General features: G+C 29.5%; 1 protein-coding gene across 2 annotated transcripts; it reads right to left on the reverse strand.

Moving 5' to 3' along the window:
* Positions 1–168: 168 nt before the first annotated feature.
* LOC100799729 (short-chain dehydrogenase TIC 32, chloroplastic) lies at positions 169–4381 on the reverse strand. 2 transcript variants are annotated; one of them, XM_003523046.4, is made up of 8 exons: positions 4145–4381; positions 3079–3310; positions 2850–2929; positions 1513–1666; positions 1348–1426; positions 935–1022; positions 801–847; positions 169–626 (listed from the first exon to the last, which is right to left on the reverse strand). In XM_003523046.4, the coding sequence occupies exons 1-8, from the start codon at positions 4350–4352 to the stop codon at positions 444–446; spliced, it is 1071 nt and encodes a 356-aa protein (XP_003523094.4). In that variant the 5' UTR covers positions 4353–4381; the 3' UTR covers positions 169–443. The 2 variants fall into 2 exon arrangements, with proteins under 2 accessions (XP_003523094.4, XP_006578649.3); XM_006578586.4 differs by having other exon boundaries at positions 484–626; positions 716–847.
* Between the last annotated feature and the right edge of the window lie 15571 nt (positions 4382–19952).

Consider the following 19952-nt stretch of genomic DNA (forward strand, 5'->3'; position numbering starts at 1 on the left):
CTAGCTTGTTAATATCCCGATCACTGGGAAGCACCTTACCTGACTTCAAAAAATTTGAGTTGCTGGAAGGAGGGTCACCTATACACCGCAGTCTTGATGAGTCATATAGATGCTTTTACCAACAATAAATATCACAGTTTTGCTTTGAGTTTGAGACTTGGATGGTAATTGATTACTGTGAAAGTAGCCATCTTGGCTCTCATTTGCTTTATAGAGCAGATCAACTATCGCTTTGTTATTGCAGAGAGATTTTATGTTTCATTGCTCTCTTATTTGTACAATTAATCAACATGGAGCTACACAGGAAATGGGGTCACTAACAAGAAACCCCCATGATTATGATGTTTTAAGTTGCCTTTTAAGACTCAAATTTTGTGTTGAGCCTGCAGGTTAACGTAAATGAATAACCTAATATACATGGTGTCTTGAAAAGGAGAAATGCTTCAAATCGTTGCTTGACGCAGTCGTTTGTGAAGCAAGGCATGTGTGTTGTTCCATAGCTTTTGAGCTTCCGATTCGTCATTTGCTAGGCTCGAGCATTTACACTCATTGCAATCTGCAAAGTATTTTCCACTTATCCCTTCTGTTTTGGGGCTCAGTGCTACATAACACGTAGTTGATGCACCCTGCGCACACGCATTGACATTATTACCTCCATCATAATGCGAAATATTGCATACTAAAATTTTACAAAGCACTTTATTTGATTGTTCACCGTTGATTTGTACATCGATAATTCTACACCAATGCAGTATTTAAGATAACTGCAAGTTTTGAACCGAATGTGTTTGTTTACACACCTGTGATGTCGTTTTGAGTAACTTTGATGCAATAAAAAATAGGGAATCTGCATGGAAATTTTACCAATTCTTAGTACTGTTGATCAAATGAAATTGGGACACGAATTATGACACTATTGAAACTTTTTACCTACCCGTTATTAAGCCCTTATGAGCTCTAATAATTCCTGTCTTCACAATGCCTGGGTGCACTGCATTGATAGTTACTCTTGCATTCCTTGCCTGTAATTAATTATATTCCAATTTTCATGAATATTTTAGTGGGTCATAGAAAGGCACGATAATCACCATTTCCAAGAAGAAGACAAATGTTAACAAATATTCTTAAAACATTTATTAAGAAATTAAAAAAGAAAGATTTTAACTGGAATACACAAAATTATATTGTTTGTAACTTTTTTTATATTTTCCTATAATTTGTACAATAAATATTTTTTCTTTTAATTTTTTAATTAGTGTCTTTATGACACTGATTAGTAAAACCCCTAACAAGAGATGAGAAGAGAATTACTATAAAGTTTAGAGTTATTTTATTTCTCATTCCAACCTTGAGTTGCTTGGCTATTTCCTTTGCATGCAAAATATTTGCCAATTTTGACTGAGCATAAGCACGTGTGCCATTATATCTGCGATAGTTATCAGATAGAAATACCATAAGTATCCAAAGGCAATCAGAATTGTTATAAGTTTGCAGTGAACAAAGTAGCTGTACTTTTTTCCACTGAGTATGTCGTTGAAACGAAAACCATCTTTTTTCTCCCAGCTATGTATGACAGAAGAAACGTTTATTATTCTTCCTTGAATACATGTCTTCTCTGCCGTCTCTATCATTTTGTCTATTAATATTTCTGTTAACAAGAAATGACCTGAAATTGAGGGGAAAAAATCAAAGTTCAATAAACTTCTATTTTAATTTGTAAATGTCTTCATTCTTCCATTCTTTTCTGCCAATCAGCTCGGATTACAATAACGACAATGAAAATTCAAGGTAAAAAAAAAAATTCAATGACAAATTATGCCCATTAGCATTAAAAAAAGTGAATAATTTTTTTTTCCACTGATAAATTCCTAAATGCTTTTTAAAATTCTCATTTGTGTATCTTCTTAATCAAAATATTTTTTATTTTTTTCCAGTTTTTAACTCTAAATTAAATAATTTCGTTTAATTATGTATAGTAATTTTCCTCATCAAGTTATCAATATAGTATAATGAAAGGACAAAATGGAAACAGCAAATTTGATTCCAAAACAAAAAGCATTGCACTTTAGAAACGGGCCACTAAGGGCTTTGGACTTTGAGTCCATAAGGAATAACGCATGCCTAGTACTCAGTGTTTGTGGACCAAAATGAAGCCTCAAAGTGGTGTATAAGCTTTCTCCATGTTGTGATCGTGGACCCTTAAATATGGACGATTGTGTATTTTATGTTTTTGGTGGGGGGCCTTAACGAATCAAGTTACTTCTTTTAGATATGTGATGATGTAAACTTTTTATCAGCAAATAAAATAATATTAAAGTGAAGAAAAAAAAATGAAAAGAATCTGTCTCTGGTGTAGATAACAGTGACAAGCACTTCGTTCAATATTTTAACCAAGTTTTGGTTATCTCACTTAAACTTTTTTATGTTAGATAAAATTAATAATAAATAAAATCAATCTATACAATTTTAGGATTTAATAGAAGAATTATGAGTAACTTGGTACCTTAAAAGGAAAATATAGTTAGTCTAGTGATTCAATGGTGAAAGAAAAAAGAAAAAAAAGAAAGTTTACAAGTTGGAATCTTTTAACTCTCTTAATTGAGAATTTTAACAAAAGTGTCGTATAATCTAAAAGGTGGTCTCCCAGGTTATCTTAAATTTGTTTCATTTGTTTGTGCAATTGTCTTGTATCAAGAAAAATAGTAGCATTCACATTATATAGTAGCATAATAGTAGCATCCACAATATATATGCTGAACGATGATGAGTATTTATCAAAGAATATATAACAATGATTTCAATCTTAATGTAAACCCTAATTAAGAAAAGATCAAGAATAAGAAAAGAACCTAGGTAATTTGTAGCAAATGTCATCTCAATTTTATCCTCAGAGAACTCCAAGTTTTGAGAAAACATCCCTGCATTGTTTCTGTAAAATTAATTCATTCTAACTATTAATATATATACCATATATGTAAAACATGAATGACTTTGATTGTCCTTGTTCTTTCACAATGATAACAATCATTACTATGAAATGGAAAAAGGTGGAACAATATGATGGTAGACAAAACTTACATGAGAATATTAAGGGGAAGTTCTAAAGCCAAAAACTCGGAACAAAATCTCTGCACAGAACCAAAAGAGCCAAGATCAATCTCCAACAGAATAACCTCAGCTTTTGGAGTCTCCTTTTGTATGTTCTTTTTCACTTCCGTGGCCTTCTTCAAGTCCCTTGCAGCAATCACAACTCTCACTCCTCTCTTTGCTAACACTCTTGCTGTTTCAGCTCCAATACCAGAACTCGCCCCTTCAAATTAAAAATTCAATAACAATAACAACAACTTCATTAAAATTAAATTAAATTAATTCCACATATATATCACGTACTCTAGTTAACAAATATAATATAAAGTTTTTAGAGATTTTGTCATTCTTAGATTAGGGTAGATTAAAAAATGAGGGAAGGAGATTTTTTTTAATTTTTTGTGTGTGGGAAAAAGGAGATATGATCAAGATTATGAGTTTGTGCCTTTGTGGTGTACGTAGTGTAGATAAGGGATCATGTTTGAAACATGATGAAAGAAGGGTTCACCCAAAAGAGACAAAAGTCACAAAACCGCATCTTAATTGCTGCGGCTAAAAACAACCACACCACATCTTGAGTGGTACAGTATTCATGTGATGTGAGAGAACCCGAAGGTTTAAAACTTAATTAGTCTCTCACCTTTCCTCAATGAAGCAAAAACAATCAGAAAGAAAGCACCACACAATTAATTATAACCATCGAATTTGGCTAATAATTCTGTAGTAAAATTTTGGTTATAGATATTGAAGTAAATTTTCTGTTTTTCTTTGACAAAAAAAAAAAGATGGAGAACTAAGTAGAAATGAAATAACAGGATAAGGTGCTTTCAAGATTCATGCATAGTCAAGCAATCAGCTTCTAGAGAACAGACTCACTCAAACATAGTCTTGAAAGACCACATGGTAAAAATGAAATAAAAAAAAAAAAGGGCAACACCTTTGGTTAGTAATAAAATTTTGATAAAAAGATATCAGAGGAAGTGGAGGATGAAAATGATTGAGTTTAATTTTCACCCCCTATCTAGCTTAATTATAGAAGCTGTGTTTTGAGACTTACCAGTGATGAGAGCGGTTAGAGCTGCAGAAGGAAGGAAGGAAGAACAATCTTCAGTGACTTGTTCAGCTGTTGAATTTGAGCCAAAACCACTAGGGCCTGCCATTCCTGCTAAGTATCTTAGTGTTGCCTTCATGGCTTTAGAGTGTTGCAAGGACAAATGACATTTGAAGGTTAGACTATGCAAACACATGCAGCTATTTTTATACATAACATATAATATAAGTATGATAACACATAAGGTATAGCAAAGAGATTCGAATCAGAAAATTTGTGAAGTGAAAAAATAAAGATTTATTTACAATAAAATATTGGCTAAATGTATATGATAAATTATTTATTTTTATAATAATTATTTTAAAAGTTATATTTATTATTACTTTCGGCCCTTTTACATTAAAACTTGTGTCTTATAAAAAGATGAAAAATAATATTTTTTTTATTGATTAATAGTATAATTTTACACCAACACTTCAGAAAAATTAAACTCTTTACTTAATATTTATTTATTCAATAATAAGTATTAACAAATGCATGTTAAATAGTTTTAGATAATAAACAAATACATGCTAATTAAAGTTTTGAATTTCAAACCTTGGGCATAAAAATAATCTTTCTCTAAAATAACTTACCATAAATTAATATTTGTAACTTGAATAAAAATTCATATGATCTTAAAAAAATTAACAATAATTAAAATCGTACTTTATCATTTTATAATTTGTACGTCTCCTCTGAATTATTCCTAGGACCAACCTAGCTGAGCTACCTAATAAGTTGTTTCTCAGAACGACAATGTTCAGCAAAATCATTGGTCCAGACACCTAGCCGGGATGCTCCACAAACTACGAGATTATAACCTACTAAAATGGTTTAGCATATCAATTTTATTATTGCCCTTTATTTTTGGCTTTTCAGTTTTTTTTCTCATAATTAATGTTGGTCCTTATTAAGTGGATTGCATTCTTCAGTGGTCTACGGTCACTGATTTCATACTTTCTGGTAAAATTTCCGAGAGCATAATTAAGCTTTTGTCCTAAGAAAAAAGTGCATAATAACACTTAATTAAGGTAATTCCACTAATCATTACATGAAGATTACCACTGAAGTAAAACCAAATGCCCTTGTTTGTTTTTTCCTTTCACCCTTTCTTGTGGTAATCAATTTGTGTGGATCCAATTTGTTGTACTTTCTAATTTCCTTTTAAAATATCATCTTATCATCTTTGTCATCTTTTCATAGAATTGAAGTTCATGACCTTATCCCTTTGTCATGTTTCCATAGATTTGAAGCTAAGAGTTGATTTTATATATCCCTTTTTTTAGAGAGGGGGGAACAAAAATTATCACACTAGTTGAACAAGAAATGTAAGGAGAAATAAAGTTTGAGTGTCAAAAGTTTAAATTGTCTTAGATTTGGGGACAAAGTAACAACTCTCAAACGCAATTCCACAAAAAGTAGATCACCTATTCTATTTCTACCGCATTAATTCAAAACTTAGATGGACCCCACGATAAATTCAAGACCTGAAGGGAGGAAAAAAAAAACTTAGTGAGAATGACCCACCTAAACAAATATTGTTATAGACTTGTGAGAAAGACCCACCCAAACAATACATGAATCACAGTGAGAAGACCTACATAATTAGAAAGAAAGAAAAAAAAAAGACTTAATTAGATAATTGTTGCAGCCTTGTGGTCCTAAAATATACTTATTGAGAAAAATCAAGACAAATATGTTGCAAACCTATAACCTTAATTATAAAAGAGAAGAAAGATCTAAATAAACAAATTTTGCAAACCTCAAGTTTGGAAAAAGAGTACACGTTCAAGACTAATGACCAGTGTGGCCACCCCATCACATTTTTCAGAAAGGGAGATTGAAGTTAAGGTTTTAACTCACTAATAAATGTAGTTGTGGCATCATATTTCTACCAGAAAATGGGTTGTTATCTTATAGTGACAGAAATTAAAGTCACCTATGAGAACCTTTAGCCATAATTATTGATTAAAAAGACAAAGCAAGAAGAAAAGTCTCCGTTATTTTAAAACGTGCCACATCCATCTACAGTGTGTATAACTATGCGAAAATAATTACACAGTCATACGTATACGTATCAGTTGAAATTTTAGAATAATACTTAAAACCTACCACCAATTTGACTACTTTCAACATATATGAAGAAATGCCCTAGCTAAAACCCTGTTGTTTGACATAACTGAAAGGGCAAAGATAATAGACAAGATTCTCTATTTGTAGTTACTATACGTGATCAGCTTTGCCTAACTTCTTGTTGAAAAGGCCATTTGACGTTAACAAAAGTAGTTTTACACTCAACAAAATTAAAATGCCATTTCTGTCACATCTACTCTTCTCAGTTATTTTATTTTATTTTCTATAGTGGGTTATTACAATTGTTATTTTAAAATTGAATAATAATTCTAAGGAGTGTATGAATTATAATTTTAAAGGATTTTAAAAGATTTTTTTATATAAAAAAGTATTGTGATATTTAATTAAGATTTTTAAATAATATAAACAAGTTTTGCAATATTCAATTAAGATTTTGTAAGAAAGACAATAAAATCCAATGATGTTTAATTATGATTTTTTTTAACTTATAAAAAGTTTTTTGATATTTAAAAATATACAAATTTCAATGAATTTTATCAAACTTTTTAGTATAAAACATATATTAAACAATCTCATCTAAATCCTTGAGATTTTGCTAGACTTTTTTTCTTTTTTTCTATATTAGTTACCATATTTTTTTTCTTTCATCATGCATATCTTTTTCTCTCTTTAATATTTAATATTATTCAATATGTATGTGTCATATATATTCCTCCTATGCTTTTGGAATAAAAAATGTTAAATATATTCCTCTCTTCTGCACTTTTTCTTTTGTTTTCTACATTAAATTAATGTTTGTCTTATGTGTTAAGATTAATCATATTTTTCTTATATTGACTATGTTCATCACTTGTTCGATGTAATATTTTTGTAATCGTCATCCTTAATTTCATCATTCATATAACTTAATAATCTTTCTATCAATTTTTCATTCTTACTAATCCCTTCTAGTATATGCTTATTGTTGCACTTTATTTAAATATGTCATTAGATTTATCATGAAATAATTATAGTAATTAAAAAAATCAAAAAACTAACATATAATTTTAAATATATTGTTCAAATCCAAAAGTGAGAATGAAAAGATGTTATTGTAAAAAACATTAGTATAAGAGGATATAAAACTAGAATTAATATAGTTATTAAAAAAAATTAAAAAATTATATTGGTTTTACTTGTTTTTATCCAAACCTCGTCATTTTTTATCATTCTTTTACTAATTCTTGTAATTTTGAATATATTTTTAAAAATTCAAAGAATTTTTTCAAATCTTATAAATGTATAAATTTTTTTCAAATCCTTTAAATTCTTATCATATAAATCCATTAAAATTTAAATTATCATAAAAATCTTGTAAAGAAATCTAATAAGTCGTAATATTCATACATAATCTTTAAAATCAACAAAACTTTTTTATGTTAAAATAATCATTTAAAATCTTAATCCAATACACCCCTAAATCTTCCTATTATATTCTCTTGCTAATTATTTTTGCACTTCATTTATATGGTAAGTATTGAATGTCTTTTATATTTTCATGTACTTTTATATAATTAGTAGGAAGATATATATACAACCAAGGAGCCTTAAAAAAATACTACCAAGGAAGTTATTGTAAATTTAATTTTTATAGATAAAAAATATACTATTATTCTTTAAAATTTCAGCAAAAATAATAGTAATATTTTTTTAAATTAATTTTAAGGATATTTTGTACTGTTATATAAAAAAGGGGTTGCTTACTTATCCCAAATAAAAATGAAGTTAATTACAACTACATCTCAAATGATCTAAAAATCTTCATTCAAATTTGCATTAAAATCCTTAAATTTTTCTTGTATGTGGAAAATGACCCCTTTATTTTGTTTTCCTGGTGATGCATGCATGCATGCACACTACTGATATATATATGCAGGCATATGAATGCTCCCCTAACACGTGTGCACATAGAAAAACCAATGATAGCATGTAGCATGCAATGTAAGTTTTGATAATTCAAATTTACAAATACGAATGAGAAAGGGAATCAAAGCACAGACAGACAAAGACACACATAGGAGTTGCAGAGACAACTAAACATGCTTTTGCTGCGTGCACACCGTGCCATTCACTGGTCTTTTGTCCATATGGCGCTCTGAGAAATGATGGGCGGTGTTGGAGCCTTGAAGGGTAAAAAGATAGGCACTGAGGTTGACCCTTCAACAAGGGAATGGTGAAAATAGGAACTATGGGTTGTGTGTAGGGTCCCATTATGTTTCCCAACTCACCAACACCATCTCATCAACATGCCACACCTCTTACAAGCACTACTCATACTCTTGTTGTTTCACATGTGGTATCTTCTTCATTCTTCTTATGAATCATGGCAAGTGCCCAGAGAAAAAGTGTGTATGTATGTGTTTCTATTTATTATTTAATCAAGAGGTATCTGATTATCTGTGAGACTTTTTATTTAATATATATCTAATTAATTTTTTTTTCACTGAGCCGGTCCATCTATTACATCTATATAAAAAGTCTTCTCCCATTACTATATATTATTTGGGTGTCACATGTTACATTGTGGTTACAAATTTTCTCGCTCATTTTCTTTTGCATCTTAACCCTTGATTTTCTTTTCTCCAACAACTAATCTAATGATCCTTGGAATAAAAGTTTAGTTGAGATTCCAGCAGTCACAGGATTTAACACCAGATCTTAATTAAGAGACCTAAATATTGAACCGTTTGTGCACCAACAACATTTGCTAAGTGTGTTTAGTTAAAGTTATATGGCAATGGCATGATCATATACTACATGCATATCCAGAACTAGCTGCTTGTAGGACACAAAGCTCCTTCGTTAATTATTACCATCATTCAAAAGCTAAATTCATGGGCTTGCTAGCATTCACACCCTTCAATCCCCCCTAAAAATTATATAAAAGCTAATAAGCGGACAATTATGACTTGTAGCTTCTGATTTTGTCAAGTAAACTGGACTGGAGCAATTGTTGTGAAGGTTGAAACATACGTAAAAAATGAAAAAGTTGAAATAAAAATTAAACTATTATCTTTGTGCAAAGATCTTCTTATTAACGTATTAAAATACATATTATATAATAGCAACATTTGATCATATAGAATGATTAACCATGTCTTGTGTGAAAGTGTACACAGTAAAAGTATTGTCTTTTTTTCCTTTTAAAGCTTTTAATATTTAGAAATCACTTTTTTTATAAACCTTGATTAATTCAAGTTAAATCAATTAGGTAGAACCAATTAACTTGGGTTATGGGTGTAATTTTGATTGCATTGACCGTATGTTTTAGTGTAACAATTTATTCCATACCATGGGACTTAATATTAGGTATTGGGTACGTAGTAAAAATTATATATATATGCAAATTGTTGTATTACATCTTATTAATAGTTACTATGTTAGTGATAATTAACACTAACAAGTATTTATCTTTAAAAAAAAAGTCTAATTAAATCACGCACAGACAGTACATGTACAGTCAAGTCAAGGTGCTTTTCAAATTAACCTGCCAACTTGAATTATTTATTTATGATCTAGTTAAAAGTAATATATTTATTTATGCTGAGAATAAAAGATTATTTAAAAAATGAGTAGCCGCTACTAGTCTAGTCAAAATTTTCAAGTTATTGCCACCTGAATGCAGTCAAACATCATGATGTTACACTCGACTAATTAATAAGAAAGAGAATGATAATGTCAATTAGTAAAACAATTAACAAGGTTGTTTTAAATTCGATCAGTTCATACTTCATACTATATATGTCTTTGATTTGATCAACTATGGCTTGATCTCCAAGCAAGCCTTAAAACCATGCCATCTACAAAGGTGTTGGTAGATTCGCAACATAATTTAGCTTGGAAATTGGTCCATAACCAACCCAGCATTCTCATTAGTTAGAACGGCAGAATTGTCAAAATGTTAATGAAATCCCATGCAGAATTCAAAGAACATTGGTAATGTCTCACTTTCCAATATTTTCATGTTATTATGAGTTTTCAAATTCTAATTTTTTAAAAGTCACTTATAACAATAACCAACTTGTTATGAGTATTTTCTTTAACAAATTACATTCATCTCTCCTGTATTTTAGACTAGACATATTATACTGAATCTCACTCATTATTGAATCCCTACACAAACTTCACTCATGGTTGAATCCCTAAGCAAACCTCCCTCCTATTTACAAATCCATTAGACAAACACCCATTGCACTCTAATAGACTTATTTCTGATCACTTTAAATCATCACATGTGGTGCATGCACATGCTTATTTAATAAAAAAAATCAGACAAAATTGCCTCTGGTCTTCTTCCGCACCTCCAACAGTAATCTTGGATATAACTTCAAATACTCAACCTAGGTTTAACTTCAAACAGTGAAAATCATAACATTTCAATAGAAATTTTCTAAAATCAAATGACCTCATCTAATCAACCTGGCTAACAACAGGATTTTTGTAACAAAAAAAATAGGAACAAAACTTTTCAAAAAATTGAAGTTATCAAAACAAAATTCAGATCCAAATTCAACAAAGTAACTAATGCAAAAGTACACCGGTAAGTACAGCAAAAAGAGATAAAAGAAAACCATGTTTCCAAATGTAGAAAATCCATAAGATCTTACAGAAACCAAGCCTTGCAAATAGAACTTGAAAAAGACAAATCAACACAATACCATTCTAAAAAAAAAAAAGTGCCCCACAGAGATAAATTTTCAAGCAATTCAGAATCCAAATAATTGTTGAAACACATAATCTCCACCGTCAAGGTTCTTCCTTCAGAACTACATTGCTAGGTTAAAGTGCGAAATCCCCTATTCGTACCGAAACCTCTGCTACGCAAACACTTGATCCACTCGAACTCTAAAACCATGCAGTGGTGTGAATCTCTGATCTGCCAAGAATGACCGGAAGTCGAAGAAGTACCGTTTTGGATTCAGAGCGATATCCCTCTCCGATGCCAACGTCAATTCTCTTCGTCAAAAAAGGCGTCGGAAACTGCACTCTATATAATATTGTTAATGCGGTAAATTAATTTACAATTGCATATTAATTTGTGATGAAAAATATGACATTTTTTTGTCCAGTAATGAACGGGTGCATAAATCAGTGAAAAAATTGGGACGTAATACAATTTCATCCCAAAATTGTAATAGAATATAGATTTTATTCCAAAGTTATCACTAACATACATAATTTTGGGATAAAATCTATAAAATAATGACGGAGTATAAATTGTCTCAAAATTATAATGGAATACATAATTCGGTTAAAAAATTATGACGTATGTCCTAAACTAACATAAAACTTTAAAATGCTTGTTTATTTATTTATTTATTTATTTTGGTGCGTGAAAGTTTAAATATGAGTTGAATTTTAGGAATTTATTAAGATATTTACAAATTGCCCACCAATGTACAAGGATTTGACACTCAATTTGTCTCAATAAGTTTTTTTGGATGAATATTATTTTTTCACAAAATTTCATCTCATTTGAATTTATTTTCTTGTAGTAATTTGGCAATTAGTTTATAATTAAAATTTATAACAAATAAATATTTTTGAACTTATAAATTATATTTTAGATATATGATAAATAATTTATATTATGATACAAGATTAATTTTAGCTATTGATTTTTTAAAAAAAAAAATCATATTAGAAATAAAAAATGTAAAGGGCAAATTCAAAAAGATATTATTTAAAAAAAAAAACTCTTTCGTTAATGAAAAACACCTAAAAACGTTCTTAATAATTCCAAAAAAAATGTTCTAGTTCAAAATAACTATTCTAATGTATATAAAGAAAGGATATTGTTTTCGAAAAAATAATTTTTAAAAATTAACTTTAGTTTACTTTTATTTAAGTTCATTCTGCTAATATCTGAATTTTGTCTTTGACAGGAAGAACAATAAAAATGACCGGACCTTTGGGCCATAGTGTCATAACAATGTTCCCCTTTTTTAGTATTAGTCAAATTTTCGTAGCTGAATTGCATTCAACGGGGCTAATCGTCTACCTTAATTTGCATTATCCATAGCATTAATTAAAGATTACTAGCAAAACAAAACTTAAAAAAAAACTATGATTTTTATTTGTGCTTTGCCCTCGTGCCATATGCCAATAACACGGTGACAAATGGCCCCCCAAAATAGAAAATTCAAATCAAACCAGCCAATCAAGGAAGACGTGGAAGTGGCGCACATCAATGTTAGTTTCCCCTCCTTTAATTATACCTTCACACACATACAATTAAGAATAAGAAATTATTATCTCAGACTAGATTAAGCAATGACGAGAGAATTGTAGCAAGATTATTTTTCTCTAGTTGGGGCCCTTGTATACGAAGATTAGAAGAAAAAGTTGTTTGTCTTTATGTTGATGAGCAAATGTAACCAAAAAGATTATGCATGCATAATCCAAGGTCAGAAATCTAATCCTTCATGTATGTGTGGCGGCTAGGAGGAATTGATTAGGGATGATGGGCATAGATCTAATAAAATAATAATAATAAAATAACAAAATTGTTCTTTAAAAGTGATTATTATGTGGGTTGTCCCTTCAAAACACCAAGAGTGGTGGGCAAGGGAGACACGAGAATAGAGAACAAAATTATTCAAAGACAATAATAATGTGTTTGCCATTGTTGGAGAGTGGGTTATTCCGTGGAGAATGTATAAAGCAAGCAACATCAAGTAGAACTATGTGGATGAGAATTGGGCTTTATACTACTATAAGTTTAGTTTGCTTCCATTGGGCATTTTGACACTCAATGTTGTTAACATTTGTGTCTTTTATCTTATGTTTGGATGGATACTTTTAACACGGTAATTTATTTTAAATGAGATATTAAATATTTGTCATTTTAAATTTAGTGTTTGGATAATGATTTAAAAGAAAATTGAATATCTGAATTTTTAACAGGGAGTTTTAATGAACAGAAAATGAATAATATGAAATTCTCTTAAAAATTAAAGAATTTTAGTTTTTTCCCGTGCCACTTCTCTCTCTCGATCTTTCTTGAGAGATACGTTCGAGAACTCCCTTGCGATTTCGACCCATAGTCTCGCTCCCTTGCGATTTCAACCCACACTCTCGCTCCCTTGTCACGGTGGTTCATACAATGTTCTTTCATTTTTTCCAAAACTCTCACGGTAGTTCATACATTGCAGAAGGATTTCATTTTTTTCGTTAATTTGTGATTTGTTTTTTATTTAGTTGTTTGATTTCATTGGTTTTGTTTTTAACTTGATTGAGTTTCATTGATTTCTTGCTCATTGCTCATTGTGCTGCTGTGTTGTTGTTGGATTTTTCCCACAATGCCGATTCCATCATAAAGAGGCCTCGAGTAGTATACGACCCTGTACTGTAGGTGCTTGTGTTTATTCTTGAATGATGTTTTCTACTACAACATGAATCAGGGTGTAGTGGGAATTTGTTAGGAATATCTTTAAAGTGGGCTAAGAACCTAATTAAGGAATAAAGTCCATTAAGCCAATTTCCAAAAAGTGAATCAGTCGTTGTGATGTCTAAGCTACATGACAACATGTTGTGAATTGAATATTATCAACCTTGTCTTCCATGCCAAATGGGATCTATATCTGAACATCATTTTCCATTAGTGAGTGATTTAACGGTTCGTATGTCCATTGTATATCTATTTATGCTACTGGGTGTACAGACCCTTTAGCTTTCTTGTGAAATTATGAGATGAACAGACCTAAATTGTGATGCATCTAATATGTCATAATGGGCTAGGATTACTTTCTAATTTGAACTGATATAATTCTTTTTGTGTAATCCATTATGGCATATTTTATGTTTTGTAAATAAATCATGGTTTTAGATTATTTTTGTCAATTCAGATCACCTGTATAAGATGGTTAAGGTAGAAATCATAGCTTTATAGGTCATGTCTGGTATAGGATGATAAGATTAGTTGAGATAATGCAATTATCTTTCTTATGATAAGATAATTATCTTATAGCAGGAGAATCAGGGTCTTCGAATTATCCTTTAGCTTATAGAGGCTTCTAACCCTTAGCTGTTAGAACCTAGTTAAGGATCTAGCTATTAACGATCTAGCTACTAATATCTGCCCTGTGGATATTCCTAAGGCTCCTCATCTTAATGGGATGGTTGGAAACCCAGCTACTCTTTCCCCTATTAAGTTTATTCTTCTATAGAGATTTTTTCACAAGAAAAAATGCCCACGGATGAAGGGGCTGAAATATTTTCTCTGAGTACATCTTGTGCTGCTCCTTGAGTCCACTCATCACTTGTTTTTTTATTTCCCTTTTGCAAATTACCTTTGGAGTTGGCTGGTTGGTAAGTTAAAAAGCACTCTCAACCTTATCTCATTCAAGTTGTTTTGATAGCTTCTTGAATAAGCAATTGCAACATGTTGCCTTAGTGGGCATTGCCAATATCATTTCTCTCATTTGGTTTGCTAGAAACTCTTTGCGCTTTCAGAATTGCAAAGTTACTCCTATTGTTGCCACCTCTCATATATTTATTGTCATTGTTATCCCTTGTAACATTTCTAAAAGCACTATTGGAAACTTTTGCGGCTTTATTAGAACATCAACTGCCTTTATTTTTCAATGACATTAAGTTTGTCCGCGCCCAACATTTTATTTCTTCATGTCAAACATAGGTATTAGGCCTTGTGTCAGAATTCATAGCTTTGAATTGTAGTAAAAATCAATTGTATGAGATCCAGTAGATCTTGTAAATTATCCACTTCTTAGGTATTCATGTCTTAGGAAACTCTATGCTAAACAAAGGTATACAAGAAATTATCACTCTAGGCCAATTCTAATTTCCAATACAGCTTCATTATACCAATAAAATGTTCTAGACCAGTCAAGGTGTGAATGTTGAAATAATTACTTCTAAGCATAGAAATTCTTGTAATGTTGCCTTAAATTGTTGATATTGAAACCTTTTTTTGAAATTTGTTGATGATATAGCTCACCCACAAGAGTGAATATGTTAAATCATTCCTGGTATAGTTTTCTAAGCTACATGCACGATAGCTTGTCAGCAAAGAGGCATCACGTGCAGTTTGCCTTTGCCAATGGTAGATTTTTTCCTTTGTATCTTTGTTGCCAAGTTATGTGGAATTGTCAAATGGATGTTTTGTGAAGACTTTGTATTATTTAATTTATTATCGTACACATGCATGTGGGCGAAGCTCACTTATGTCTTGGGTTGTTTCCAGCTCTTTTACCTCATGTATTTTGATTGATTGGCTACTTTGGTCAAGGTGTGTTGGGTCAATATTTGAGTGTTGTAGTGGCATTAGTTAGAAATTATAGGACATACTTGGTTAAAATAAGTTAATTTTCAAAATCATAAACAAATTGTATGGTATAGTACATATTAGGAATGAACCACTTAAATTTCCTGAGCACCCTTATATGAAAATGCTTTTTCACTCACCCAAATCCACTAAAAGACAACTTGCAACATTTGTTGAAAGATAACCGACAAATGACCTAGAATTTTGAAAGTTAACTTATAATGACATACAAGCTCAAAGATTTTACATGCGGATGTTTGATTTTACATTCAATTTCCATTGAACTGTTTGATTTTGTCTGTTTTGATATTTGTTTTAAATCTCAAAACACTATATGCACAGATTATCTTATATCATTATCATGCAATTTGGATTGAGAAGAAATGGATCCTAACATAGTTGACACAACAATTACTTCAATAAAACGTAAAAGAAAAGAGTATAAGAAGGTAATCTTATTAGTCGCTGCTTGTGTTGTTCTTATGGTCATTGGTGTAGTGACATGGTATCATAATAATTATTTTGTTAAGGAACCAACTCGTAATTGGAAACTAGAACATCGCAGCTTCCTTAATCGTCTTTATAAAGGGACAGAAAAAGATTACATTGAACAACTGAGGCTTAGTAAAAGTACATTTTTTAACCTTGGTAGAATTTTACAAGAAAAGGGTGGATTAGTAAGAACAAGAAATGTTCCAACAACTGAAGCAGTAGCAATGTTTCTACATATCCTTGCTCACAACCTAGAGTACAGGGTAGTGCAATGTAGTTTTTGTAGATTTAAAGAAATCATAAGTAGGCAATTCAATGATGTCTTGAGAGCAGTAATGAAAGTGAGCAAAGACTAGTTGAACTTTCAACCCTGTACTTTAGAAGATGGGAAAACAAACAAGTGGAGATGGTTTGATGTAAGTTTATCAATTGTTAAGAGAGAATAATTAATTATAAAATTTTCTTAGAATGTAAAAAAAATTGTCTTGTTTGTAGAGATGTATTGGAGCACTTGATGAAACACATATTCCGGTTCTAATGAAATGTTCAACTTCTTTTGACACACATTCTCACACGAGAAAGATTGAAAAAAATTAAGGAATAACAACTTCTTTGGATAAAATGGACAAGTCTTTTGATCGAATGGTAGAAAAAATGGATGGTAAAGTCGATGATGAATAACATATTCAAGAAGTGTTACGTGAGGCAGCTTTGCTACCAAATCTTAATAGACAACAATGGGGTAAAGTTATTAAATGGTTAGCTGACGATCAAAAGCAATTAGCTATCGTGAAAACCCTTCCAATTCACGAAAAGATAGATTATGTTTTAATACATCTTGCAAAATGAAACTTGGTGAGTAATATTTTGTCTATATTTTCAATTTCAACTTTCAATTTAGAAAATTGTGTCTCTTGTATATCTAACTGAAGTGATATTTTCTCTATAGTTATTTGTCTTTCCTATTGTGACTTATATTATTTTGTTTCTTCTATGTCAGGTTATTGTGAACAAGAAATAGAGAGAAGTTGTATTCTTACAAAGCAAGAAAAAAAGTTGATTCGTCTAAAATTGTTTGATTATGTTGTTTGTTTAGGACCCTCTAATTTACAAAATAGTTTGTGAATTATTGAGTATTATCACTGAAGTGACATCAATGTGGATGATATATGATTTTAGGTCTTGATATGGATTGAAGTATTTTCTTCTCTTATAATAATGAAATTAATATCAATATTGTATGATATGATTGTTCTTAAATTACGTAATTGTTTAATTTCAATAAGTTTTATAAAATTATTGCGAGACTAGGTAATTAAATTTTTTTAACAAGGAATTACATATCATTCATATTTAATTTTGCAGTATTGTTTAATCCAATTTTTTTGTGTGTTAATACAAGAATATTGTGTAAAAATCAAAACTGTTTAGCATTAAAATTATTTTGTTTATTTAATTATTAAATATTAAAAAAATTGATTATTAAATATTGTCTAGCATTAAATTTATTTTGAATATTTAACTATTTAAAAAATGACTAATATTTATTTTTATTCAATATTGAAATTTTAATTTTTAAATAAATATTTAAAAATGAAAATTTGAATTTCATTGAAATTGAATTACTTTATCCAAACAAGGAAATTAAAATACAAAAAATTGAATTGCTTCATCCAAACAAAATGAAATCAAGGCAATTAAAATGTTGTGTATTTGAATTTCCTAAAACTTTTTAAATCTTCCATCCAAACATAGGGTAAGGAAAAAAAAAAGTGTTTGCTTCGGTGCCGTGTTATAATTGACGGATTTGGTACCGTTCCATTTTTTTTTATTTTCTCAAATATTGTAAAAATAAGATAGTAATATTCTAAGAATCGTTACAAATTTTAGGAAGTTTAATTTTTACATTATATAATTGTTTTAATTTCCTTCTCACACATCAATTAATTATCACTTTTTTATCTTTATTGGTATATTTGAATTTTTTAACCATTGATCTGTTGCTATCTTTTCACATGTTGTTTATGTCCAGTAATAGTTTTGTTTTGATTTATTTTATATTTGTTTCAAAATTATATAATATTGCTAAACATTTTTATTATTATTTTAAATTTTAAATATGTAATATATTTTATGTATTATAATATTATTTTATAGTTATTAAGAGTAATTGTTTTTTCATTCTGAATAATTTGATTTTTATATTATTATCATTTTCGATTTAAATAATTATTTTTTGTTATATGAATTTTATATTATTTGAATTTTCTTTTTATGTACAGTTATGTTTTCATTATTTTTTAATAATTATTTATTATTATTATTATTATTATTATTATTAAATGTTCTTTTTTAAATAATTTAAATAAAAAATAAATTTACTTTAATACAGTATTAATCATCTTCTATTTTGGATAATTACACTTTCATAAATGTCATTTAGGATTGTTCTTGAAGATAAAATAAATTATAGATGGTCAAATAAAAAGGTTTAGGTCTTCCAAATAAAACTCTAGTGGTTCAATTATTAACATTTGAGGTAAATTCCTATGTAGTTACATTATACATTATAATGATCTTTTTGCATTTTTAATTTTTTTTCTTAACAAGATCTAATAAGTTTTTATATTCATTGAGCTCACTAAATGTTTTCGGTGAAATAAATTCCAAAAAAGGTCACAAAAGTACAAACAAAGAAAGTATACCTATTAGATATGTCTAACAATCAGGTAATAATATTTATGACAATGAAAATCATGCTCAAACAAATCCTAAAGAGATTGACCATGTCAAACATCGAGATATGTTTTGTCTTTTTATTGTTAGGTTTCTTACAAAGTATGCGACAAATTATTTCTACCGTGTTTAATTTTTATATGAATAAAATCATTTTTAACAACATGAATTGGATGATGTGAAAGACTTAAAGAAAAGCATAAATCATCTTTATGAATTGGTATTGAATTTAACAACACATGTTACTGTTTGACACACCATTCAAGACGCCTTGCAAACAAGGACGTCGACTTAATCTCTATCAAGTGATTACGGTAAATGCTAAATGTTTCGAGAAGAAAGCAGGTGAAAAAAAAATATTCTCACCTTTAAAGAAAAATATGAAATCTCACAAAGATTTTGCGAACCACAACTTCTAATGCAAGATACATGTATCAACCATAGATCTATTATAGAGTTGGCACAAAAAATGAATACAATTGTTAAAAAAATATTTTTTATTAAATATATATTTGACAATATTTTGTTTTGTTCGTACATGTAGTGGTTAAGTGGATTGCCTCAACTACACCTACTCCAAGTCATCAATCTAATCACAAGAAGTTTCCACTTTATCGTACATTTTTGGAAAATCAAATGTAGATAAAATGGATAGTTAAAATTTTTTAGTTAAAAACTAATGATAGTTGCATTGAATATGAATTGAAGTGAAGGATGATTTTAATTTAAAAAAAAAACTTGCATAATTGTTGTTATTGGATTCTAATTTACTTATTTGTAATATTTCAACAATGAGATTTTAATAATTACATCCAAAGATTTTTGCAGTGGTAGTATGAAAACATTAAAAAATTTGGTGCCCACAAAAGAAATTTGTCAAGAAGTAATCATATCTATCTACCTTTCTTTTGCTATTATTTTTTTTAGTTATTAATTAACATTACTAATAGGTAATATTTATAGATACTTGATTTGATGGCCTATGAAGTTAGATCAAAATTCAACCACTCAGGTGTTTGATTCATGCCTACCCATGTTTCAATATGTTTTTTATTTTTATTTTTCATCTGACACCATTTCATTATGTTAATTTGAACATTATTTTTACTTGACTTTTTGTTTTTA

The sequence above is a fragment of the Glycine max genome, chromosome 4 (genome assembly GCF_000004515.6).
Source record: "Glycine max cultivar Williams 82 chromosome 4, Glycine_max_v4.0, whole genome shotgun sequence".
Lineage (NCBI taxonomy): Eukaryota > Viridiplantae > Streptophyta > Magnoliopsida > Fabales > Fabaceae > Glycine > Glycine max.